General features: G+C 39.9%; 5 protein-coding genes across 8 annotated transcripts; 4 read left to right on the top strand and 1 right to left on the bottom strand.

Moving 5' to 3' along the window:
* Positions 1–238: 238 nt before the first annotated feature.
* LOC116198074 (integrin-linked protein kinase 1) lies at positions 239–4,432 on the top strand. 3 transcript variants are annotated; one of them, XM_031528391.1, is made up of 12 exons: positions 239–670; positions 895–969; positions 1,058–1,153; positions 1,355–1,440; positions 1,558–1,678; positions 1,852–1,931; positions 2,464–2,526; positions 2,746–2,810; positions 3,020–3,105; positions 3,414–3,535; positions 3,663–3,774; positions 4,041–4,432. In XM_031528391.1, the coding sequence occupies exons 1-12, from the start codon at positions 347–349 to the stop codon at positions 4,164–4,166; spliced, it is 1,356 nt and encodes a 451-aa protein (XP_031384251.1). In that variant the 5' UTR covers positions 239–346; the 3' UTR covers positions 4,167–4,432. The 3 variants fall into 3 exon arrangements, with proteins under 3 accessions (XP_031384251.1, XP_031384249.1, XP_031384250.1); XM_031528389.1 differs by having other exon boundaries at positions 240–670; positions 2,692–2,810; XM_031528390.1 differs by having other exon boundaries at positions 241–670; positions 2,692–2,810; positions 3,892–4,428.
* A 5-nt stretch (positions 4,433–4,437) lies between these two features.
* LOC116198073 (ATP-dependent DNA helicase PIF1-like) lies at positions 4,438–7,194 on the bottom strand. The gene is made up of 2 exons (XM_031528388.1): positions 7,081–7,194; positions 4,438–6,218 (listed from the first exon to the last, which is right to left on the bottom strand). Exon 2 carries the CDS (start codon positions 6,112–6,114, stop codon positions 4,654–4,656), a length of 1,461 nt encoding a protein of 486 aa, XP_031384248.1. The 5' UTR covers positions 6,115–6,218; positions 7,081–7,194; the 3' UTR covers positions 4,438–4,653.
* LOC116198072 (zinc finger BED domain-containing protein RICESLEEPER 2-like) lies at positions 7,044–10,349 on the top strand. Of its 2 annotated transcripts, none has more exons than XM_031528385.1 (2): positions 7,044–7,181; positions 8,146–10,349. In XM_031528385.1, exon 2 carries the CDS (start codon positions 8,182–8,184, stop codon positions 10,162–10,164), a length of 1,983 nt encoding a protein of 660 aa, XP_031384245.1. In that variant the 5' UTR covers positions 7,044–7,181; positions 8,146–8,181; the 3' UTR covers positions 10,165–10,349. The 2 variants fall into 2 exon arrangements, with proteins under 2 accessions (XP_031384245.1, XP_031384247.1); XM_031528387.1 differs by lacking the exon at positions 7,044–7,181 and adding an exon at positions 7,530–7,668.
* A 6,205-nt stretch (positions 10,350–16,554) lies between these two features.
* On the top strand, positions 16,555–22,763 carry LOC116194004 (agamous-like MADS-box protein MADS1). Its single transcript, XM_031522742.1, has 10 exons — positions 16,555–16,566; positions 16,830–17,062; positions 17,190–17,438; positions 20,869–20,950; positions 21,136–21,197; positions 21,318–21,417; positions 21,567–21,608; positions 21,879–21,920; positions 22,148–22,345; positions 22,486–22,763. Exons 1-9 carry the CDS (start codon positions 16,555–16,557, stop codon positions 22,337–22,339), a joined length of 1,014 nt encoding a protein of 337 aa, XP_031378602.1. The 3' UTR covers positions 22,340–22,345; positions 22,486–22,763.
* A 1,552-nt stretch (positions 22,764–24,315) lies between these two features.
* LOC116193500 lies at positions 24,316–26,268 on the top strand. Its single transcript, XM_031522222.1, has 2 exons — positions 24,316–24,443; positions 24,853–26,268. The coding sequence occupies exon 2, from the start codon at positions 24,900–24,902 to the stop codon at positions 25,941–25,943; it is 1,044 nt and encodes a 347-aa protein (XP_031378082.1). The 5' UTR covers positions 24,316–24,443; positions 24,853–24,899; the 3' UTR covers positions 25,944–26,268.
* Positions 26,269–26,294: the final 26 nt, after the last annotated feature.

The following is a 26,294-nucleotide window of genomic DNA, read 5'->3' as shown; positions in this document are numbered from 1 at the left end:
TTTTGCTATTTCCCAAAAAAGAAGAAGAAAAGGCTGTGTGAATTTCTTCGTCTTTTTTTTTTTTCCTCGATAGTAGCCGTGAATTTCTTTTAGAGGTCACAGGCGGGTCATCCCAGCATCACCCACACAGACAGAGAAGTCGTTTCCCGGCCCCACACTCAGCTGCTCTCTGCTCCAATCCAATCAGATTGCTTTAGATTTTTCCTCTTTTATTTATTTTTTAAATTTCTTGGCCCACACTTTTCCTCTGATCCTTCCTCTTCGTCGTCTTCTTCGTCTTCGTTGAGCTCACCAAACCTCACATCAAACAGTCTCTTCTTCTGCTTCTGCTTCTTCTCCTTCTTCCATGGACGCCAAGCCTCCCCAGTCCCGATTCACGCTCGGCAGGCAGTCCTCCCTGGCCCCCAACCGACAGGGCTCGCGGGACGATGGCGACGACCCCGAAGGCCTCGAGGCGGTGGAACCCGGGGTCCGCCTCATGTACTCCGCCAACGAGGGCGATCTCGACTCGATTCAGGACCTCCTCGCCTCCGGCACCAACGTCAACTTCAAGGACATCGACGGCCGCACCGCCCTCCACATTGCCGCCTGCCAGGGCCGCACCGATGTCGTCCAGCTGCTCCTCGACCGCAGCGCCGAGGTTGACCCCAAGGACCGCTGGGGCAGCACGGTAACCTCTCTCTTCCCTCCTTGTCCTGATGGTTTTTCTCAAGCTTGACGACTCGTCTGACTAATGAATTCAGTACTTTTGGAGCTCAGTGGTGCTTTGTTGCTATTGAATTATGAGTTCATGGGAGCAAAATGCTGAGCTATTTCCCTGCTGACTACTTTTCCAATCCCCGAATTCTCACTGATGCTTATTAACGTTCTGATGGTTTGATGTTGGCTCGGCAGCCTCTGGCAGATGCAGTGTATTACAAGAACCAAAATGTGATAAAGCTCTTGGAGACACATGGCGCCAAACCTCCTGTATGCGATACAATCACATCTAGCATTGCTGCTGTTTTGATTCTTCTTGTGTTATCCTATGTCGTAACCAGTGTATACGGTTTTCCAGATGGCCCCCATGCACGTTCAGAATTCTCGGGAGGTCCCTGAATATGAGATTGATCCCAAAGAACTTGATTTTACTGACAGTGTAAACATAACTAAGGTGACCGGCTTATCCATCTTTTACTGGTTTTCCTAGCAGTGGTCTTTATGTGTGCCGCCTGTGCTGCTTTTATTTGTCGGTACGCAATACATGGGGAGTTAAATTTGTAGTTCTCACACTGGGCAGAGTATATGATGAGTCCCATCTGCGAAACACACACCAAAAATGTCGAACTTGAATTTGATATTGAAAATATGACAGGGAACCTTCCGCAGTGCATCATGGCGTGGAATCCGGGTGGCTGTTAAAACCCTTGGAGAGGAATTGTTCACTGATGAAGATAAAATGTGGGTTTGTCTTGAATCATGTTTTTCGTGGAACATTATAATATTAATCACGACTGCATATTTGTCCATCCTAAATGTATACTAAGATTGGCCTTTAACATTTCAATACTGTTTCAGAAAGGCTTTCAGGGATGAACTCACCCTTCTTCAGAAGCTACGTCATCCAAACATTGTGCAATTTTTGGGTGCTGTTACACAGAGCAGTCCGATGATGATTGTCACTGAGTATCTACCCAAGGTTTCTGTCCTAACCTTAGAACATGTTTATCTTCATGGGTTGCTCTCCATAGCGCATCTTGTTTATCTGGAGTTTTGTAATATATAACTGAAGACACAATCAACCTAATGTTTTTTTGCGCTTCTGAAATATATATTAATTGGATTTTACTTGCTATTTATCTTTCTTATCAGGGAGATCTACGGGAGTATCTGAGGCGGAGAGGTGCATTAAAGCCCGTAACTGCTGTTAAGTTTGCTCTTGACATTGCAAGGTTAGTTTTTAGCTTACATGCTGGATTTATTGATGATGATATAAGAGCACGGCTCATGATTCTATGGCTAGATGTATCCCTTTGATGAGCAGAATGGAATAGATATGCTCCACATGTTACAGCACTTATTACTTGCTATCCTCCTTTTTTTTGGGTGAATTGCTATCCTTCTTTTCCTTTGATTTTTTTTTGGGGGGGGCTGTTTGGGTTGAGGACATTGTTCAGTTATTTCCAGTCGTAACACTTAAGGTTTTCATTTGTGAAGAAAAGGGGCAATTTGGGCAGACATGTTATAGCTCATCTGGTACAAAAATAGCTAGCATTTTCTTTAGAAATTTTGTCCACACTATTCTACATTTTCTTTGCTGATTGATGTTTGTGATCTTGTGGTTTAATATGTTGTTTAGCATCGTTATGTGATTTTACAAACTTCAATGATCATTTTTCAAAATGTGGAGGGAGCATTACTTTGTCATTTTGCAATTGGTTAAATTTCCTGGGTTTAATGCAATGTTGGAACTTATATTGGCAGAGGAATGAATTATCTGCATGAGCATAAACCGGAAGCAATTATACACCGGGATCTTGAGCCCTCGTACGTTTTCATCTCCCAAAACAGCATCATCTCACAGCTATTAATTCTGTCACCCATGTACAGAGATACACATTTTGCACGTCTAGTTTACTTGCAGTGCACGTTAACCATCTCATTAATTGAGAGTTTTGAAAGCTTTTTGATTCTTCATGAGTAAGATAACAGAAATATACTGCGGGATGATTCTGGGCATCTGAAAGTTGCAGACTTTGGTGTCAGCAAAATGCTTAAAGTTGCAAAAACTGTTAAAGAAGATCTACCTGTGACCCGACAAGACACTTCCTGTATGATTTCTTCCTTCAGTTATATTTCTTAGCTGGAAATTGGGATTGTCATGAAGTTTTAGTATGTTGCATCAAATTTAAGATCTGGGCCAATATTGAACTGCAACCGAGGGACTCATGTGTCGTTCTTTCCAACTTCTCAATAAACATTTCTTTTCTCTTGTTTAAGTCGTTGCACTTAATAATCATTACTTGTCTCTTGTCGTTAGGGCGATATGTGGCTCCAGAGGTTTTCAGAAATGAAGAATATGATACAAAAGTAGACGTATTTTCATTTGCTTTAATCTTGCAAGAGGTAATTCCTTTTCCCGTCTCTACCTATCTGTCTCGATTTTAGTGAAATGGTAGGATGGTTAGTCCTGTGATTTCAGGTTGCATAAAAGGTTGACATGGTCATTCTACACCCTGTCCAGCATGCTTTATATTGCTTCATTAATGCATAATGCTTTGTTCTTCTCTGATGTAACATCCGTCCACTGGATAATGCAACGCTATAAAATATCCTATGATTGATTTTATTAGACTCAATAAGTATTGGCTTAAAAATATAATGTTGCCACCATCGGGTACATTGAATTTCCTGGTCTTTTATAACCTCCGTAGATGATTGAAGGCTCTCCACCGTTCTCTTCAATACCCGAATATGAGGTTCCCAAAGCTTATGTTGCTAATCAGCGCCCACCATTTAGAGCTTCAGCAAAGCGTTATCCTTACGGATTGAAAGAGTAAGTAAACTGTTCTTATCTCTTCATCATCAACTTTACTTCTAGAACTTCGAAGTGATAAATATGCAAGTAGATCTACTTGAGTGAGTCTATTGGTGTAAGTTTTGGTTTATTACTTTTACTGAAGGGTAATTGAAGAGTGCTGGCATGAAGAGCCATTCAACAGACCGACCTTTAGTCAAGTGATTAAGAGATTGGATTATATCAATGACCAAATCGCTCGTGACAACCGCTGGAAGGTCTGTTTCTCTTTCTCCTCCTCACGAACCAATCCCTATCATGTTCAGACCGATGTTGACTTTTTACTCTTGGAAATAAACTCAAATCCTGAAAGTCCGGTCTTGCACTGCGTACAGGCGAAGCCGCTTAGGTGCTTCCAGAAATTGGGCTTCATTTTAAAGAGGGACTATTCGAATCCAAGCACCCGGTCGTCTCAGTCCACCACAAGATGATTGAGAGTCTTGCATTGAACTACTTTCTTACATCTTGAATGCCATGTGCACAGGGTTTTTGCAGCCAACTTGCTGCTTTGCTATGGATGGAGAAAGATATATGTAAACTGCCCCGCAGTTATTATTTGTTCCATGGGAATGTGGAATGCAGAGGATTCACTGCAGGTAGAGATTGGTGACATGAGGATCAGTTGCTGCCTTCGTCTCTGCAGAAAAGCCTGAACTTTTGGGCATATAGTTGAAATTTGGCTTGAGATGTTTTCTTTCAATGATTTCAGTCCAGAGAGGGCTGCAAATGCAGGATTTTCTCTTCCAAAAGATATACGAAGATTCAGGGTCGTGTAATGAAACATTAACTGAAGAGTATGTGTTGATTGTAGTCTGCTTTGCAGGTTTTCTTTCACGTATGTGAACAATGTAACGGTGAGTTTTTGTCGAGAAGTAATTTGATACTGCCGGAAGGAAAATTCAATTAACTTCCAACACTTTGCGCGAAGTCTGAACAAATTTGTTGCCCTTCTTTTCCTACACTTACATGATAAGCTTCTTCAGCACCTCTTCTGCTGTGATAGTAAGAAATCATATAGAGATAGTTTATTAGAACCTTTCGGCGGGCCTTCACCTTCGAAATGCCATCCTCATCCTCTCCGATGATCGTTGCTATTGTCACTCTGTGTCTTGCTGATTGGTGATTCTCTCGTAGAATTTCAAGACCTTCGGGTGGGCCTTGATCTTCGAGGGATTGAGGCCTGACAAGTAGAGTCCGGTCAGGTTCCTCACCCGGGAGAGTGCCACGTACACCATCCCGTACCCGAAAGCCCGGGAAAGATCCATGTGAGCCCTATCAAGAGTCATTCCCTGGCACTTGTGAATGCTCAGGGCCCAGGCCAGAATGAGTGGTATCTGCCTTCTCCTAGCAACAACGGTGTTTGCTTCCATTAGACACCACGTCTCAGGTTCGACCACAATAATCTGCCCTGAATCGAATTTCACGACAGGCAGAACTCCGCCTCCTTGGCATACGTTTGAGGAAACTCCAGCCTTGTCCTCCATGAACCCGATGATGGTCCCGGTGGCCCCATTGATCAGCCCGCAAGACGTGTCCACGTTCTTCACAAACATCACCCTCGCCCCCTCGCAGAGAAAGATCTCATCGGGCGCTAGCCCGAACCGAAGCTGCCTCATGGCCTGCTCTATACCACTGTCTTCCGCAACGAAGAGGTAACGTTCCTTGCCCAATTCCGACATCCTCTCCTCATTCACATAGTTCACATCCTCGTTCCGAGGATGCAATCTCACTACTGAAGCGTCCAGTTTATCGTTCAAGGAACAAGACTTCTCCAAGAACAACATATCTTCGGGATCGATCTGCCCCTTCCTTATCCCCTGAAGCAGCTTGATAAGCCTCTCCTCGGATTGCCTAAAGACCTTCGTGAGCTCGACCTGCAGGCCGAAGCTGGAGTCCCAGCAATCAGCCTCGAACGCGAATTCCTTATTCAAACGCAAGTACCCTCTCTTGTTCACAGGGGGCAACTGGAAAAAGTCCCCGCACACGACGAGCTGAATACCGCCCCATGATTTGCCTGACTCCCGAACCTCCCGGGCGATGAACTCGAGGTGATCGAACAGCTCCCCATCTATCATGCTGATTTCATCTATGAACAATGCCAGAGCCCTCTTCCATCTCCTGATGGCTCTCCTATCCGACAAAACCCTCTCGAGAAGAAGTTCCCGGTCGTTCACAGGCGGCCCGATACCCGCGAAAGAATGCAGTGTCTGGCCGCCGAGGGCGTAGGCCGCAATGCCAGTCGAAGCCGTGACGAAGACCTTGGACCGGCCGAGTGATTTCTGCAGCAGCTTGATTGCGTGCTTTACGAGAGCGGTCTTCCCAGTTCCGGCAGATCCGGTGACAAACACGGACCGGCCGGACGAGATGGCGGAGATGACCCTCGCCTGTTCCTCCGTCCACTTGATTCTGGTCCTCGGCGCCCTCCTCGGAGGGCTCTCCTCGAAGGCGGCCTTCTGCAAGTTCGCGTTTTTAGCCCAGTTCCGACCGTGTCCTGAGCTCCGGCTGCTGTAATTCCGACAACCAGAGACCACGGCCGGCAAGATTCTCCCCACCATCATCGTTCTCACTCACTGAAATCTCCAGAATAATTGCCGAAACCTCCGTTGGGAATTAACCGCGAAATTTTCCCTCCGTTACGGCGGGAACATAAACTTTGTCGTACCTGTTTACCGGGGAACCAAAAAACACAAAAAATACATATTTATTATATTTTTCACATCGTTACTTTTAATTTACAATTTTTGGAAATATTCACTTTGGTCCTAAATATTTACGAGTTTTGTAAGAGTGGTCCGCCGTCCGGTTGCGTCGACGACGACCACCATCCCGTCTCTAGATTTCCTAGTCTTCATCCTCCATTTTCTTATCTTATTAACTGTCTTATTTCAACTTGAATGTGGTGTCATGTCGATATTCTTAACTAAAAATCAAATAAGATGATTTAAGTGAACGAATTAAGCTGAAAGGAAAAATTCAAAAAATGGGAGAATGAACCAAACCCATCAAAAAAGTTTGACTCTCGAAAATTCGACTAGTAATTAGGGCAGTTTTGTTATGCAATTTTAGTTCTCAATATTGGTATTAGATTCTAAAAATACAACCTGACAGGTTTGCTATGCAATGGTAATAGTTTTTATTTTCATCAGTTATGATGCTTCATTCAATAAGCACTATATCTTTTTAATTGTAAAATCGAGTTGCCAGATAACCCAAGCCAATAGCGGTTAGTATTTTCTTGTTCTATTTGGTTTTCGGTCGGGTTTTGTCTCTAAGAAACCCTACTTGAAAAAACTTAGGACCCGAACCATTTACGCCCCTATAATAGATAGCATAATAGTGTTGACCGTTGAGGATGAGAATGAGCAAGAAAAAAAGAATTAGGACCAAAGCAGAAGGTAAGTAAAAATTGAGGATGAAAATTTCACTTTTCCTTGAATTATATTATTGTACAGCAAAAGGAAAAAAAATAAAAAATAAAAATAAAAGAGGAAAAAGTGAAAAATTCTCTCTCCCTTTCCCCTTACCTCCACTCTGCGCCGAAAGCCTAATTATCTGACTCGGGTCCCCGACCGAGGCTGCCGTCTCCATCGAAGCACCTCCGCTCTCCGGCTCTCTCCTCCATCCTGTAAGCTCTCAACCCCCTTTAACTCTTTGATCCCCATGGTGTCGGACCTTTATCGGTGACTGCGATGGGATTGTATACCGGTGGCCCGTCCCCGTGTCCCGATCCATGTCCGACCGGGTCCGACCCCCTTTTCACCGTAACATGTAGACTGTCAGCCTCCTCCGAATTCCGATACCGATCCGAGACGTTCCGGGTCGGACCGATCTCTTGCCCCAAATCCGGCACTTCAACCGCCAACGTCGAGCTCCGTTGGTCTTCGCCGGGAGACCAACGGCGAGCCGGCCTGGACCCAGGGCCTTGCTCGAGTCTCGTCGTTAGCTCCCGTGGCGTTTAACTTGACGCGGGAACAAAACAATGTGGGTTTTGATGATCGTCAATGTTCTTTTTGACTGATTCCTCCACCATTGAGATGAACAGCTGCTAATGCCGATTTTCCCTTCTTTCACGTTTCGGGAACTAAAGATGTTTATGGAAATTTGTTGGGAAGGTCTCTATGTTCCTGTCATCAAAGTGGATTCTTCTGTGCATTTAGATGTTGAGATGAAATGATAATTAAGACAGTACGATTGTCTCCAGTTTAAGATTAATTTGTCTTGAATGATGTCTGCTAATTTTGTTGTTGCTATTGCTCTTGTTGGTTTCATTACTGTTCGACACCTCTGCCTCTGTTCTAATAGGCCGCAAAATGAACATTTGTTAGTAAAGTTCTCATCTTTAGGCCTCTGTAGATCTTTCTTGTAATGATATCTACATGAATCGTTATTGATGCGATATTTGCATACTGTAAGAAAGAGAGAATGTTATTGCGGTGGGAAAAGCTACTTGATTGATATAGTGCCCGTGACATCGCGACAGTTTTTAGTTCTGTCGATTGTAGAGATATGGTAGAGCCATTCTAGTTTTGCTATTTGGATGAGCTTCTTGCTGGTTCTGATTCAACTGCCACTCTTCCCTGTTGGTGCAGAGTTCTTACTCTGTGAAGTCTGAGGTTCATGTAATCATGGACTTGTCGGATGCAGTTATGTTCAATTCCAGCAGATTGAAGTCTGTTGTATGGAATGACTTCGATAGGGTCAAGAAAGGTGACAACCTCATGGCTATCTGCAAACACTGCAAGAAACGGATGAGCGGGTCGGGTACCAGTGGGACATCTCATCTGAGAAATCACCTGATGAGGTGCCAGAGGAGAGGAAATCATGACATTGTTCAATTTGCTTCAAGGGGTAAGAAAAGAGGGCGGCCCCCTGCCCTAGGGAATACGAGTTTCAACCAAGATCCGAAGGAGGAGATTTCACCTCTTGCAGTCATTAAACCTGATGACCCGATTAAGGATGAGACCGTGCCAGTTACTGCTTTAACTAGTAACTTTGATCAGAGAAGAAGCCAATTCGATCTTGCCCGGATGATAATTTTACATGGCTACCCATTGAATATGGTTGAGCATATTGGTTTCAGAAGATTTGTCAAGAATGTTCAGCCGCTTTTTGAGCTCGCGAGCTCAAATAAAGTTGAGGCTGACTGTTTGGAAATCTATGAGAAAGAAAAGCAGAAATTATTTGAGATGCTGGATAAATTGCCCGGGAAAATTAGCCTCGCTCTTGATGTGTGGAGCAGTTCTGATGATTCTCTGTATTTCAGCCTCATCTCACACTTTATAGACGATTCTTGGCAACTGAAGAAGAAGATACTGAGTTTTCTGAAGATAGATTCTTCTAATACTGAAGACATGCAGGCAGATTCCATCATGACGTGCCTGATGGACTGGGACATTGATCGGAAGTTGTTCTCTGTGACATCTGATGGTTCTAGTACAAACACAATTGTCTCCAGGATTAAGGACCGCCTGATGCAGAATAGGTTCCTTTTCGGCAACGGTCAGCTCTTTGATGTGCAATGTTTGGCGAGTCTTCTCAACCTTATGGTCCAGCATGCCATGGAAGCTCTACATGAGGTGATTCCAAAGGTTCGAGGAAGCATTCGATATGTCAAGAGCTCACGAGTGATGCAAGAGAAATTTAAACAGATGACACAGCGAGAGAATATTGAGGGCCCGAAGTGCTTATCTCTTGACAACAGATTGAGATGGGACTCAACCTATAGAATGCTCGAGGCTGCTTTAGTGTACAAGGGTGCATTTGCTCTTTTGCGAGAAAATGACCCAAAGTTTATATCCTGGCCCTCTGATGTGGAGTGGGAGAAAGTTGGTTCTGTTACTGGCTTCTTAAATGTCTTTCTGGACATTATGAATGATTTCTCTCGAAGCAAGTGCCCCACTGCGAACATATATTTTCCTCTGATATGCGACATTCACTTGAAGTTGATTTCGTGGTGTGAAAGTTCAGATGAATTCATCAGTTCTTTGGCCATGAAGATGAGGAATGAGTTCGATGACTATTGGGAGAGGTGTAGTTTGGGTTTGGCAGTTGCAGTCTTCTTGGACCCTCGGTTCAAGATGAAGTTGGTGGAGTATTACTTCCCCCAAATTTATGGTAGTGGTGCTCAAGAACGGATCAACAACATTTCTAACCATATAAAGGCGCTCTACAATGAACACTCGATTGGGTCCCCGTTAGCATCTGCTGATCACTGTCTTGCATGGCAGGTTGATGGAAGTTCAGGTGGCATATCGAGTCCTGGAAGTAGTTCAAGCAATAGGCTGGTCGGGTTCGAGAAATTCCTCAACGAAACTTCTCAGTCTGATGGCGCAAAAACTGATCTGGACAAGTACTTGGAAGAGCCTCTCTTCCCTCGAAACGTAGACTTTAACGTACTGAACTGGTGGAAAGTTCACACTCCCCGGTATCCCATACTGTCTATGATGGCCCGAAACGTGCTGGGGATCCAGATGTCTAAAGTTTCATCAGAGTCGGCATTTGACTTGATGGGCAAAATCCTGGAACGTGATCGTAGTTCTCTGGGCGCCGCAACACTGCAAGCGCTGATGTGCTCGCAGGACTGGATCGGGAGCGAGCTGGAAAGTTGATACAGTTTTAGTCCTGAGACGTCTTCCTTCAGTTCTTGCAAATATCCTAAATTAGTTAGTCAAACTCATCGGGTTTTTACTAGTTCAGTAAGCGTCGCTCTTTGGAATTTACTGTACTAGGGTCATCTCGTCGGTGATCTTTAATTATAATGTGGAATTTCTCGCTCGGGCCACCGCTTCAAATGCTTTTGTCGACAGCAAGAATGTCTTGGTTACAGGTGGTGCACAGAGCTGAAAGCGCGGCCGAGTTAAACTGTTTGTGCGCTCTAATTGGCTCGAACAAATGTCATTCACGTCACAGGATGAAATATTCCTGTTTAACCATACATAGCAAGTGAACAGATCATTGAACTTGGTACAAAAATAAGTTGGGGCCTCTTCCCATGTAATGATGTCCTCTTCATGCTTACATTGTCTCTCTGAGGTTACTCTGTAGCTTTTTTAAAGCAGGAGAGCTCTTCGCTTTCAAGCTCTATACCAATGGCCTTTTTGATGGTGACAGGAGGGGTTTGGGGCAATTAAGGAATTAGGTTTTGCAATTCAATCGAGAGGGAGACCAGACCATCCTTTGCCTTTCACCATCATTCCTTCCTGTGTCCAAACTTCAACATCATTCTTCTGGGTTTTGGGGTGTGGTCCCCACTCAACACTCCCACAGGCAGAAGAGAATATTTAGTTTCCCCTCAATGGATTATCACTATTTGCCCTTAGCCTGTCCTCTTAGGTTTGGTTTCTCTCCTTCGTGTGTGTGTGTGTGTGTGTTTGTGTTATCCTCCAAAAAAAGGCTAAATTTGCCCTCCTCATTTAGCAATGCATCTTTAATCGTGGTTGTTTGAGACCTGGGCTTCTGTCTCCAATTCGGCACTTAAAACAGTAATTAGGACTCGGAGAGCGCATTCTCTTTAAGCACAGAGTCGTGCCACCCACGTGGGCTTACTTGGACCGACGAAATTATGAAAGATTTTTTTTTTTTTAAAGGAACGTGTTAGGAGGAAATATGTATGAGTTTTGAAAAGCAACAAGTCATGTAAGATCGGTTTGTGAAGTAATCGTCTGAAACCTCAATGGGTTTGATACTTTGTCAAAAGTTATATGAAGTCTCAGTTCACGTGATATCGTGTTCATATGTGACATGTAAGCACTGTGCGAGTGCTATAATGAGATTTCTATTCGTAGTAGCTGTCTTTCGTCCATATTCTGCACAAAAATTACTCTGAAATAACAAGCAGCAATAACTATCCTCAACCCCCTCGGAGGCCCATGCCCATGCCCATGCCTTCCCTGATGAAACAATTAGTCTGGGCTTTAACGAGTAATGGGACCCCTCTTGTTCCATTAACCGAACCCTAATAATATGATCTGAGAAAGCAGAAATCTAGATATTTTTCGCGAGTATTAATCCACCGATGATTTGTAAACTTATAAGCTGCAGCTTGTATCCTTGTCGACGGTGCGGGTGAGGTGCTTCTTGGGTGAATCATTCTCGCAGCAGCCTTGAGATCGAGTATCGTCTGGGTGCTACGTACATCAGTTAGATCAAGTGAGTTTCAGAGCGTTGGTCCCTAATTAATTTGAAATCCATTTCCCAAGAAGAACGAGGAAGCTGATTAATTATCATACAGAAATCGGAAGATTAAACCGAATCACTAGTACCTCGTGTGAGGATTAATATCTAAGATTATTCTCGGGAGAAACAGTGAACGAGGACGACAAATCATCAGATATGTGTAATTAACCACGTTAGATGTACCTAGACATGTTGTCTCTATCATAATCTCACATCAATTAGTTGTTGCAAATCATCATTTTGAGCGGAATGCAACTCCAATATGACAGTCGAGTTGATGTCTTTGAAACCACATTGGTTTTTTGTAGAGTACCGTCCACGTCAAGTCACGTCCACCGTCAAGTCACGTCCGCCGTGTTTATCAAGTACCATTAAAATAGACATAACCCATACGTGTCTCTTAATCAAGCGCTAAATATCATTTTAACATGCGACTATATAACAACATAATAGAAGCGAATGAACTATAAGAATCCTAAGTAAATAAATTGATACGCATGATGAAAGTGATGCAGCAGAAGACGTGACAAATCGGTATCTCGAGAAAAACAGGTTCCGATGACTCTATTTCGAGAGAAACGGCCTCCGGAGCACAACTCATAGCCTATGGCTATGAAAAGACAAGATTTATGGCAAATTCCATCGTTTAGGGCCTCAAACGGGCATTTTTTGTTATTTGGGCGTTTTTGCGATTTTAGAAAAAGTTTATGTCTTTCATGTAATTTAGGCGTTTTAATTCCTATTTAAGCATTGTAAAACCCTAGGGTTAAGACATTTGTTTTTTATCAGATAATAAAAATTTGAGCTTTCGTGCTCTTTGCTCAATTTTCGGATTTGATTTGAGTTGGATGCCAATTTCCTAGGAATTTGAAAAATCAATAGGGATTGAAAGTCATAGTTCTGGTATTCTGCGGATTCAAAGGTTCTGTGACAGGTTCTGTGTGTGTACGCTGCGTCAGCAGATCCTTACCTTGAATTGAAAGGAAAGGATTGGTTTCCTCAATCCGAAAGTTGGGGTCGCCGGGGGTTTCAAGGAGGAACGAACTGATGATATTTTTTTTTCGATGAACCAGCCGGGATCGTGAAATATAATTGAAGCTGCAATGACTAAGATTCATTTCGTGACTATTTCTATTACTCGGGATTTATTCGATTGCTGCTACCGATAAAGATTTGCACCGCAGAACATATTTGATGATATTGCACGTTTTTTGATCAATAGTAATCCATTAGTCGGCTGCTATAACTACTTTTGGCATATAGATTTCCAGCTAAATCCTTGACCTGCACTAAATGTTAACGGCATAATTAATTTGACCTGCATTAGTTAATTATGCCTGCATTAGTAAAGTTACCTATAAACTATATATGAAAATGAACAGGTTAGCATGATTGTATTTCAGAATTCATATAAAATCAATTTGATGCCTTCATTCTATATATTATCTATACCTGTATTACAAATTGAAGAAAGAAACAGTTGATGTAACTTTTCCTTTCCAGCATTGCCCATAATGAAATAAAATGGTTAATTAATAGCCATTAAAAATAAAATGAGAGTCCATTAGTAATAATTCATACACTAATTTTAATTACCAAGTCATAATTATTTTCACAATTTCTCTCTTTCTCCCGCTCTTCCTTTTCCATGCCATGTCAGTCCTCCTCTCTCCTTTCACACGATTTTCCATTTTTAATTTTAGTAATTCTATCATTTTATTTGTAATAAAAAACATATATTTTCACATATTAAATAAAGGACTACACGCACTCTTAATTCATAGAAAAGTTTATATTAATATGTCTAAATAGGCTGCATCTAAAAATATATATATAAAAAATTCATATAACGCCGCTAGTCTGTTTTGTTACAAAGTAAACTCCGTTTAACTTCACAACAAACTTTTTGAAATTTGAAAACGACCCAGGCTTTTTAATATTTTTTAAAATGTGCCCCACTCCTTTATCTCTCATCCACTGTCGTCCTTCATGTCCATCTATCTTCTCTGCTTGATCACCTCACATCCATGTTTCTGCCACCCATGACAAGCCAATTACAACTCACGACCATAGTTCTCGAACTACGGCGAGTCTCAGATTTTGATTTAACAAACCTCGAGCAAGAAATCAAACCAAAGTGACCGCTAAAGATCTTGCGACCAAATCGAGCCAAAATCGAGTTGATAGAACGCCTGATTCTGGTGGAGGAATTGTTGGCGGTGAGGCGGAGGTAAAGAGAGATGAGGAGGGATGATGTTGGATTAGGTGGGGGAGAGGCAGGAGCTATGAAATAGAGAGAGACAAGGGTAGGTCTGAAACTCAGGTAGAGGCAAGGGTTGGTCTGAAATAAGGAGAGGCTAGGAGAAGTCATGAATCCGGGATTGGGAGATGTTGGGTTTTATTAGAAGCCGATAGCGGAGGAGGCTAAGATGTGATTCAATCAGACTTCGTAGTGATGGGACGAACAACAATAGAGAGAGTCGAGGTGATAGAGGGAGTCGAGTCTGGAGAGAGGGGTGTGGCATTTTTTGAAAAAATAAAAATATTAAGGGTCATTTTTTAATTTTTAAAATTTTAAAATCAAATAGAATCATATTTTACTCCGTTGCAAAACGCTAAATGCGTGAGTCAAATTCATGTATAATTATATATGAATGGGGCTCCAACTACAAATATCGAAACATGATATACATATGTATATCTATACTATTATAAAATCAGAAGAAAAGGTTTCGTCTAACTTTTCTTTTTCGAAAAACCCTTATCAAAATAAATATAGTCAATGACAACTACATAATTAGGAATATAATAGTAATTTCATTTATATGACTACCCACTTTTATCCTCTCTTTTTTCTCCCATGTACTCTCTCAATTCTCCTCTCTCTCTCTCTCTCTCTCTCTCTCTCTCTCTCTAGTCTCTCCCCTCCTTCAGTTACTTCCAGGGTCCATTTTTCTTCTTCCTTCATCTCTTTTTTTGCTTTTTCCGGTTACCTTCCCCTTCAGTAACTCTCCTGCGTCCCCTTTTTTTCCTTTTTCTCTCTCTCTCTCTCTCTCTCTTTTTTTCCCCCCCTTTTTACAGAGGTTCGGCCAATTTTATGAATATATTTCAGATAATGATATATTTTGCTTAAAAAATATATCATTATTAAATGATCTTATTATAGGACTTAATTTTATGATTAAAAAGTAAAATTGTGCACTCAAATATTAATATAAATGTATAAGATTGCAATACATTATAGGGTTAAGTAAAATATCATATCAGAAAACAAGAAAATAACTTATAAAACATCTCATTTGGAGGATTTAATTTTAAATCGAGAATTACTGTTAATTCTGCTTGTAGCGCGCACTACGCACATATCAAATTCTAGTGTATATAAATGAGTTGAATGTATGTGATGAAGATATATATAAATAGTTACATAACTAGCTAGATGCAGATTTGGGGAGGGGTTTCACAATTTGTTATCTCGAATGAACCTCAAGACGACGAATATGAGAGGAACAGAGAGATGTGATAACTTTGAAGAGGACTTTTAGCTTTGTCTTTATATGTAATAGATCGTAATCCTCCGAGAATACTTTGACGAGGACTTCACATGGGAGAAGAGCTGAGCTTGTCACCTTCAATTACGTCAGAAACGCTTGCAGCAGCTTTGCCGTGTGTGCATATTTATTACATAAAACTAGTCGATAGGAATACGTCGTAGTAATTAAAAAACGTTTGTTAATATTATTTTGTCAAATTTTTCCTTCTTTGTTGATCATTTCTTCTTCTTTTGAGGGAGTAATATAGAGAAAAAAAAAAGTCTACACGAAAGAAGATAATGATCACATACTTCTTATATATTGTTATTCAAAATTTCTTTAAAAATTCCATAGAGTTCAATTTTTTTGTAGATAAAAAAATTTGAAAGATCGTTCCAAATATATTTCTTAGACCTTATGACTTATTTCACAGTATATACTTGTACTTTAATGTATTTAATGAACTACGATGTGTTATTATTATTATTACATCAAGTTATTAATCGAATGGCTAAAACATGAATAGTCACTCAATGAAAGGCCTCCTCCATCACGTGGCACAATTAGGAGTTTTGTTTCGGCTTTTAATATTGTGTATAGATACACCACCTGAAAGTACAAACAAAAAGAAAAAAGAAAAAGAAAAAGAAAAAGAAAATAATAATGTTAGAGAGAGTGTGATGAGTGAGAGATGAATCATAGAGTCATATCATCATATAGCCAAGACATCGACATATATATTCATATATATAACAAAATCCAAAAACATTGCACAGAGACCATTAATAGACTCAATTGCAAAAGCTTCTTTAGTTATCACCCACCCGTTTTCTCATACATGAAGAGAGAGAGACCCCCCTTTTTTCCATTCTCGGAAAAGTGAGATAAATTTACATCAATTGGATGGTTAATGGGCCTCAACTCAACCATATATCTTATCTTACGTACACATAGGCACAATAATTAGTTGGTGATGATTGAGAACGCGTATGTATATATCAATCAACCATTACTCATATATGTTTTATTCCCCTTGCCAAATCATTAACACGTGTGCCCTAAAAACGAATCTCAGAGTTCTTTCTGCATTTCAAGAGCTAATTAGTCTGTACTCAATGTTCACTCGGCAAATATTTGGCACAAAAGTGTTTATCCAGCTGAAGCTATATACCTAATGTACGTGTTCGATCCACGTTGAGCAAGGTTGAAATGTTCTAATAACTTCACAGTTCTAGCTTCTTGACTAAATAAATTGACCGGGACCATTTCTCATGAGTTAACACGCAGATAATGAGATTTCTGGTATTAACTGGCCTCGTGTTAATTCTTTTAGGGCAAAGTCTCGCGTGAACTGCCTCCAAGAGAACACGTAGCAAACATCTAGTGTTGGATGATACATGTATATATGCATATATACTTCACAAAGGCAAAAAATGAAAGTGTAAATGGTAGAGATTAATGTCCGAAGTTGGACTGAAAGTTACAGCATGGGAAGAAGTGAGATGGGTTTAAACTGTTGAAGGGTCAATTTCCAGATCATAAATAAAAAAAATAAATATCCCTAGCTAGCACTCTTCTTCTGCCTTCCATTCTCTGCAACACAACGCTCCCCCACCCCTACTACCAGTATACCTTCTCTCTTCCTCTGCCACAGCTCAAAATTGTTGTACCATAAGACCCTAAACACAAAAGGCTCTCTCTTTGGTTTCTCCATCCCATCACACCCAGCAGCTGTTAACCTTTACATTAATATTCACAAACCAAGCCGGGTGCCTCGCCACTTGGTGTTCCATCCCAGGTCTCGCTCCATTCGGCTCACCTAATTTACCCAATTCGAGGGTCAGCCGCTGTTTTCTTTCGCCACCAGAAAAGCGGAGTCACTGAGTTCTCGGTTCTAATTGTATGCTCTCTTGTGTACTTTTCAGCTCACCATCAGCAGCAGCCACGGAGTTCCCAAGTGAGTCCCCGGATTTTGCCTCTTCCCAGAGGAAATCTGGAAGGGGCAAGATCGAGATCAAGCGGATCGAGAACACTACGAATAGGCAGGTCACCTTCTGCAAGCGCCGGAATGGGTTGCTCAAGAAAGCCTATGAACTGTCTGTGCTTTGCGATGCTGAAGTAGCGCTCATCGTCTTCTCGAGCCGTGGCCGCCTCTATGAATATGCCAACAACAGGTTTAATAATTATTTCCTTACTTTTTCATCTTACTGAAGCTATCGTGTTATCATTCACCGCAAAAAAAAAAAAAAAACTAGAATATTATCACAAATTAAATACACACTAATAATAATTTCTAATTAGAGATTTCAAATTATGGCCCCTCCTCTGTTGTGTTGATCTTCACTGTTCCTTGGTTTTTTCTTTGAAGCCCTAATAAACTGATTTCAGCTTCATGTAATCTTATTCATCAAAGCAAGTACGAGATTGTCAGCACAATTTTGTACTTTTTGTGTTATTGCTAAATAATAAAGATTGATCTTTTCCTTCTAGTATTTCCTCTTAATTGCTCTTCGTCTCTTTTGTCAATTATTATTCTGATTCTTTTTTATTTTATATAATTATGAGCCTTGGAGCAGCTCCCCCACTCTATCTGGTCTAAATTTCTTTATTAAAAAAGGTCTAATTTTCTTGCTTTTAATTTCAAAATGTGATGCAAAAGAAGGTTTTCAGTAATCGACTCCACACACGTGAAGAGATCAGTAAAGAAAGAAATAATTTTTTTCCCTGATTATGAAAGCCTTTTTTTTTTCTTCAGGGGATTTAACAAGTTTTTTTAATTTTTTGGGTGGAATTTAGATATAAAAAAATAAAGAGAATTAGGGCTGTGCTCATCAAGAATCAAGTTATGATAATGCTTCATAAGAAAAACTAAATTAGGGTTTATGATCAAATCCCACCGAGGAAAATGGTTTTGCAAGATCTCTCTCTCTCTCTCTCTGTCTAATATTTTCTTGACTGTTAACACTTTCCTTGATAAACATCAAATTAGGGTTTCAAATTTACTCAAACAGGCAAATCTTGGAATTCAGCAAAAATCTGACAACAACTCAGCCTTTCACAAACCTTTGTAATGCTTCCTATCTAACCAAATCCAAAATAAACAAAAGTGGCTGAATTCTGATTGGCTGAGAGGGCAGTATGGTCAGGGATTTTGACCCTTCTTCAGCTGTAAATAAGCTAGGGTTTAGTTGTACATAACATATATATATATATATATATATATACACATCTTATATATATGTATGAGCTATATATCGGAGAAGCTCAGCTCTGAACAGTAATCTTAGTTGCAAAATCTCCGAATCTTTGGTCACGTCAGACGTGATTTTACATTTTTCTCTTCTTTCCACTTGGGACAAAGGGAGTTGTGTGTCATCATTTAATAATATTTACTGTATTTCTAATTTCCCAGCTTTTTACTGATTGGCTCTCCCTCTCAGCTTTCCTTTCGGCATACATATTATTATCATCTCTCGAACTTTTTTTTTTTTAATCTCAAATGCCAAAAATAAAAAATAAAAAATCTCAAACGGTGGAAAAGACACAACCGCTTTCAATTTCTCTGGTTTCGACCATTTGGAAATTTTGTGAGATGGAGATTTGTAAGTATTTTCAGAAAAGTCATAACTTTTGATTCTATATCGCTCATATTGAGATCGAGTTCTACATCATATAAAAATTATCCAGATTTGGGACATTGCCATTGAATTATTTCTGGATTTTGATGACACGGCAGAGAAAGGTGACGCACTGTTGTCAAATCATTTTTTTATTGGACTAAATTGAAATTACGTTGTTGTATGATTAGAAAATAAATTTCATAGAATTTTTTTTTCACATCTCTTTCCCAAATTTCTCAAACAACTCGTGCACAAACAATCTTTTGAATCTAATTCAAGGTTTCGCCTGGACCGAATAAGTGTAGGGAAAATGTTTATGCAAATTTCATTTCCATTTGAAAATTTTGCAAAAAGATGAGGATTGGATCTCTTTTTTAACAAGTAATTAGATTTTCGAGCAAGGAACACATATTATAACACAAGACAAATGGGTGATTTAGCTTAAAACAATAAGGGATTCGGTATGATTTTGCATAATAATAGATAAGTTTATACGCATATAAATTAAAACACGCGCGTTTCATATATAGGTAACTAGGTATTATTTATCAAAAAAATAATTCGTTATTATAAGCGCGTATCAATGTTTATCCAAGCAAATGTATCAGTCTCGAACATGTTAGCATATATAGCTCGATTGGCAAACGAGTTCTTGCTTTCATTTTTATTTCCTCTTTTGATAGTTAGAGAGTTTTTACATTCATTGACAATGTGAACTTTTTTTTTCCCTTCTCAGCACGATGTGAACTAATAAGTAGTATGTAATAAAACAAAATATAATTCAAAAGGAAAAAGAATATATGAGAGTGAAATATCAAAAGTAGTTTTGTGTTGATGAGTTTGACAAGAGTGACTAGAAGGGAAAGAGGAACAAAAACAAAATGGTACGAACCAAGGAAGACTCTGCCCTCTTCTTTTTCTCTTTCTTTGTTTATATATGTACATTTATTTATTTATTTATATTTATATGTATATATTAGCCTGAATGAATGAAGACTGATGAAAGGCTCAGTTTCTCTGGCTAGCAATCTGCCGCTGTTAGGATAGCATGCTATAATTTCGCTGCTCCCCTCAATCCCTTCTCTCTCTGAAAGTCTGAAACCCACGCAGACATAGAAAGAAAGAACATAACAAAACCCCCAAAAAAAAATCCTGTTATTTTTCATTTCATTTATATTTTGTAATTAATAAGTCTTTTAAAAATCTATTTATTGGTAAATGAAACACGACGGGAACTATGTTTTATTTAACGGTCATTAACCATCGAACAACCCCACGGTTCACACCTGTCACACATCGGTTGGGCCAGTGTCTGATCGGCCAATCATATCGTAGCATCTTTTACTTGACCCTCGACGAAAATAAGGTTGCATTACATCGCAAATGTTGGTTTGTCTGCCTGTGCTGTGCTTTTGCATTGCTAGCTGTTCTTTCAGTCAGTCACGCAGAGACTGAGAGAAAGCACTCTGGAAGCAAAGACAAACTATTATATTATTATCTTCTCGATTTGACAAATCTATGTGTATATATATATTTGTGTGTTTGTGTGAAGTGATCATCCTATTCATATATGCAATCAACATTACATATATCCTGTTTTTACTCTAATATAATAACTAATAAGCGTACGTTGCAAATGGTTTAATTGGAAGAGGTGTATTTTTGTTGTTTCTCAACTAGTGTGGTTTGTTACCTCGCACACATACGTCTCACGTTATTCGTCAATTAGTCTCAAGAAATCATGTACGTACATATATATTTCAATATCTTATAATTCTTTCGTATGATTTGATGATCCCTCACTTTTTACAACATAAATATGTCATTAATCTTGTGGCTCGAGATTTTATATTATGGCTGGATTATCTAATTATTGACATATAGTACTATTTATGCGGTATTATGATTGGCCAAGTGAGTTCATAATAATGTTTTTTCATTTCTTTTTCGTTATTGATGAACGAATTACATTCATTGTGCTCAGTGTTAGAGGAACGATCGAGAGGTACAAGAAGACTTGCACTGATTCATCGACTACAGCATCCGTTACCGAAACCAACACTCAGGTAGGTATTAGTCCCTAATTAATTTTGTCTCAGGATTATGGTGAGAATACAATGTGACTCCAGTTAAGTTGATTCAATGATCTATTGCTAGTATCTATAGTCAGCTAAAACTATACTATTTCCAACCCTCATTTACTAATTAAATTTTATCGCTGATAATGTACAATTCATCCAATCGAACTCAGTATTACCAGCAAGAAGCATCCAAACTGCGTCGACAGATACGAGAGATTCAGAACTCTAATAGGTATATCCATCAATTACCCTTGAAATGGATTCACGTTGATGCTGAAATGATATATAGTTTCTTTTTTTTTTCTTTTTTGGCTGAAAAAAGAAATTAAGTTTGCTTCCTGTATGTATGTAGGCACATTCTGGGCGAAGCTATTGGCTCTTTGAGCTTCAAGGAGCTCAAGAACTTGGAGGGGAGATTGGAAAAGGCAATTGGCAGAGTTAGATCGAAAAAGGTACATATATTATTCCCATTGGAACATCGGTGATTGAATTGAGAATCAGAGTTCGTTTATATATACCCTTGATTTATGGTTTCATCGATTTGATTTCTTGGATCCCATACATGTATCGATTAACTTTTCTACTCTCATATATGATACAGTGTGAGATGCTATTTGCAGAAATTGAGTACATGCAGAAGAGGGTAAGCATCTCTATATATGGTCCCCTTGCATGTTTGATTATTTGCTGGGATCTATCAGGATCTAAATTAATGTCATTTTTGGCACGATAGAATGTAAAAGCAATGGAATAGAGTAATCAAGTATATGAACAGTTGGATCGTTTTCATACTATGGTGATTCCGTTCCATTCATACTTTTGTACAGCACATACGTTTCGAAAATTCGGTTCGGTGCTCTAATGGATCCAATATTTGATTCCCTATATTGATTGTCTGAATTATATTGTGCAGGAAATTGAGCTGCAAAATGACAACATGTATCTTAGGGCCAAGGTCTCTCTCTCTTTCATTTCTATCATCCGCTTACGAGAATCTGACCGCGAATCTCATGATTTAATAAGAGCATATATAGAACAGATAGATAATAAACATACACACAGTTTAATTCACACGGTTTAGTTCGCATATATATATATATATATGTATCGAAAGGGATTTGAATTGACTCATTTAAGTGATTATTATACAATTATTGTCATAATATATTTATCCTCGTGCAGATAGCGGAAGCTGACAGAGCAGCTGCAGCCCAACAGCAACAACCTCCGAATCTGATGCCGGCTGAAGGGCCAACATATGACTCGATCCAGACACAGTCATATGACCGCAACTTCCTTCCGGTAAATCTCTTGGAGCTGAGTAATCACCAGCAGTACTCTCGAACGGACCAGACTGCTCTCCAACTCGTCTAAGAATGTGTAAGTGCAAATTTGCAATATCTCATACATCATGAACTGAATACCCTTTTAAGTCCTCTTGAAAGATTATATAATATAGATTCACCATTCACACAAACACAAATTCACACGCTTATGCGTTAAATGTTTTGGTCTTTCAGGGGGAGTTGAAGATCGATGAGCATGCCACCGGAGGCCACTTCAGTTATGATATATATATATATATATATGCTTTTCTTCATGACAGCTGAAACTGATGACCATATACAGTTTGATAAATTAATTTGGTGGAAGAGACACCAGAAGTTTGTAATAGCTGTTTCAACTTTACGTGAGGCGCAGCTTATTAATTAATTAATTATGAACTAATTTGCACGTACCTTCAACGTTAACGTGCTGCATGAACGTTTTTGTTTATGGCAACGTTTTGGGTTTAGGATGAAGATCTGTGCTAGGGCTTAATACAAGCCTGCGTCAGCATGTCTAATTAGCTATTTTACATATATATTAATGTGTCTAATATATGACAAGTTACCAGAATCAGTGTCGTCTCTATATATATCCGCGTATATGCATGTTTTCTGCATTGACAATTGAAAGTTCCCAGGGATCGATCAATCTTCTTTTTCTTTTTTTTCCCCCAGTAAATAAACTGCGTTGATGATATAAATCGACTTATAAGGACACGGGGAGGTTATTTTCAAAAAAAAAATACAAAGACAATTGTATAAACGTATGTCTCTGCACGTAGTATATAGATATAGATATATATACACCCAATTGATCACTCTTTCCATAGTAAGATACATAAAAATCTGCCTTTGAGTCCTTCATTCATTTAATTGTGCCATCGCATTAAATTAAACACAGAATTATCTTTTTTTTGGATAAATGGTAGAGACTTTCATTAATAAAAAAGATTTACATTAAGAGACCATTTACCCGGTACAACATCAACAACATCAAAGGACTCCCAGTCTATACCCCAAAAGAAAATTGATTAACTATTAGCACTATCAGAAGGGTAAAACATGTGATGAGCTAGGACATAATTTACAATTTTGTGAGAGAATCGGGGAGCACATATAACTTTACTTTTACGTCTGCAAAAATCTTTCGAACCATAGCCGCTGTAGATGAGGTTTGTCCTCGATAGATTCTAGCGTTCCTCTCTCGCCATATGCTGTAAATGTAATGTGTCCAAAGTAACTTCAGACAAATCACATCGAGCTTCTTGCCTCGAAGCGAGGATATCCAACGGAATTCCGTACTCCAGCATACTTGTGTTCGGTGTAGGCCGATTCGAGCCAACAAACTTCTCCAAATTCCTTGGGTGACTGGACAATAAAAAAAGAGGTGGTCGCGAGTCTCTCACTGTATACTACAGAAATCACATTCAGCTGCTTCAAGCTGAATCCCTCATTTGAAAAGATGATCTTTCGTCGCTAATCTGTTATGTATACAGAGCCAACTAATAAAAGAAGAACGAGGAAAGTGCCCATCAAACCAAATTGTATTGCTCCATTCAATTCTTGGACTGCTGGGTTTTAAACACTTCCAGGCATTATCAGGAAGGGTGCATGCGTATATGCTCACTTAATCAATTCATTGAAGATGATATAACCTGAAACGGAGAAAAGCTAATCATTTTTTTTTTTTGGTGAAAAAAGCTAATCAATTTTATCTTGCACAAAAAAATCCAGACTTGTTATAGTAAATCATGCTCAAATTACATTTTATGCATGTAAAAACCATATAATGAATTGATAATTGACGCAAATGGACAAATTGAAATTTCATAATCTCATCTATTACAAAGAAAATAAAAATTAGAGAATTAAAAGCTCCATTCCATAAAGACAAAAAAAAGAATTCCAACGAAAAAATAAAATCAAAAAGCTCCGTCAACAGGCCCACTAAGATAGGTCCATATTCATAATCATAGAGCAAAGGCCCATAGAAGAAATCCATTGAGACTGAGGTCCGTTGGGGAAGACCGTCTTCTTCACTCGCGGAAACAGCGCGTGGAGCCCATTCGTCCGTTACTCTTCCCGCTGCTCTGCAACTGTGAGTCGCTTGCATTGCGCACAAGCTCAGCCGATCGGACGCCGACTCAACTGTAATTCCCTCAGAAATCCGTCTTCCCTGAGCTGAAATCTAGGGTTTATCAGTCCATCGCTTCCACTGATCGCAACTTTTATCTTGTTCCGGCAAGCAGTAGAGCGGATTCAGGTGCTTTCATTCATAAAAAAGTTTACCGTGAATCAACCGATTTCCGTTCATCTGCATCATTTGATCAGGAACGGGCATTTCTCATTTCTGAAAGTCATTGAATTTAAGCCGGAGACTGCAAAAGCTTGTAATCATTTCATGATCTTGTGTGCTCTTGCATGATATCTACCTAGAAATTACGAGCTCAGCAATTCAATTCCGCCATTGTTCGAACCTAAATTCGGAATGCAGCAATTTTGTTTGTGTCTGAACCTCTTCTTAATTAGCAGGATTTCTTTTTTTGCAACAAAATTCAGGTTATCGAGCCATTGCAAGCTGCGTCTTTTTTTTGGGGGGTGCAGCTATGTCGAAGCATGGAGGCAGAACAAAGCCGTGGTGTGGAGTTCGGAACTACGGGGTCCGAATTCTGATCACTTCTTTGATTCTCGTATTCCTAGTCCTGTTCATTTTCCTTAGAGACGCCGACAAGAAACCTGGATCGGCACTGGGGTTGCCACACAAGAAGTGGAATAGTTTCGACTCTTTGGTACAGTTTAATCCTACCGTGGAGTTTAGAAATGGAACAGATGTGATCTGGCAGATTCCCAATTCTCCAAAGGCAGTGCTGTTTATAGCTCATGGATGCAACTGTAGAGCTGCTTACTTTTGGGACAGATCTCCTACCTGTCTGAACTGTGTCGGCTTACCTGAGGAAAGGCTGCTAGTTCTCGAAGCTCTTGCCCGGAGATTTGCTGTGCTTACCATATCAAGCATGGGAAGATGCTGGACTATGGCAGAGGAGAGGATCATCGTTAGAGATACAATTAGATGGTGGACTGCAAGCAACAAGCTGGAAAATCTCCCTCTTGTGGCCTTGGGGGCCTCCTCAGGAGGGCACTTTGTTTCGGCGCTTGCCCGCAATTTAAGGTTTAGCAGTATTGCGCTGATGATTGCCGAGGGGATGTTCGACCAAATGGATATACCGGCACGTTATCCACCCACCCTTTTCGTCCACATGCCAAAAGATACGTATCGGCAGCACAAGATTAGTCAATATATGGAAGTTTTGAAGGCTAAAGGCATAGATGCTGCAGAAGTTGAATGCACAGAGTTCCCTCTATCACCGAATATTTTTGCTGACAGAATTCCTGGTGTTGATCAAAGTGTATCTTCTAAGTTGTTCGAGCTGTTCCGTAAAGAGGGCTTTATTGATGAGAATGGGTACATGAAGACGGATGGCCGTAGAACTCACTGGAAAAAGGCTGTCTCGAAGGATAAGACGCTTATTTTGGACAAGCAGTTGTTTCAGCACGTCCAAGAGGAACTCAATCTTGCTTTTGCTTATCACGAAATGACCAGCTTACAGTCGGACCATATCTTCAAATGGTTCGAATCCCATATTAGCTGACCTCTCCATGTATATAGTTTCTCCTTTCCAAACCCCAGAAAGAGTTTGGATTGATGTACCAGTTATCCTATATCTGCGTCCCCCACCCTGAGACAGAATTCGTGCCTATTGTGACTCGATCCTCGTAGAACTGGAAATAGGTTTCTAAGGCTTCATTGGTCATTCCGGTGAGTTTATTAGGTCGGATATATCCATATGGAGAAAGTGGTGTCCTGACTTCCTGATTCTATGTAATTGATGCCGCAACGATCTGTAACTTGCTCAAAAATACATTTTCTGATATACTCGATCATATGAATGTTTCATTTCTTCTTCTTTGCATGAACTTTTGGGATGTTAAAAATGTAATTT

The sequence above is a fragment of the Punica granatum genome, chromosome 2 (genome assembly GCF_007655135.1).
Source record: "Punica granatum isolate Tunisia-2019 chromosome 2, ASM765513v2, whole genome shotgun sequence".
NCBI lineage: Eukaryota > Viridiplantae > Streptophyta > Magnoliopsida > Myrtales > Lythraceae > Punica > Punica granatum.
The sequence above is the reverse complement of the archived record's forward strand: the minus strand, read 5'-3'. Positions and strand labels throughout refer to the sequence as shown.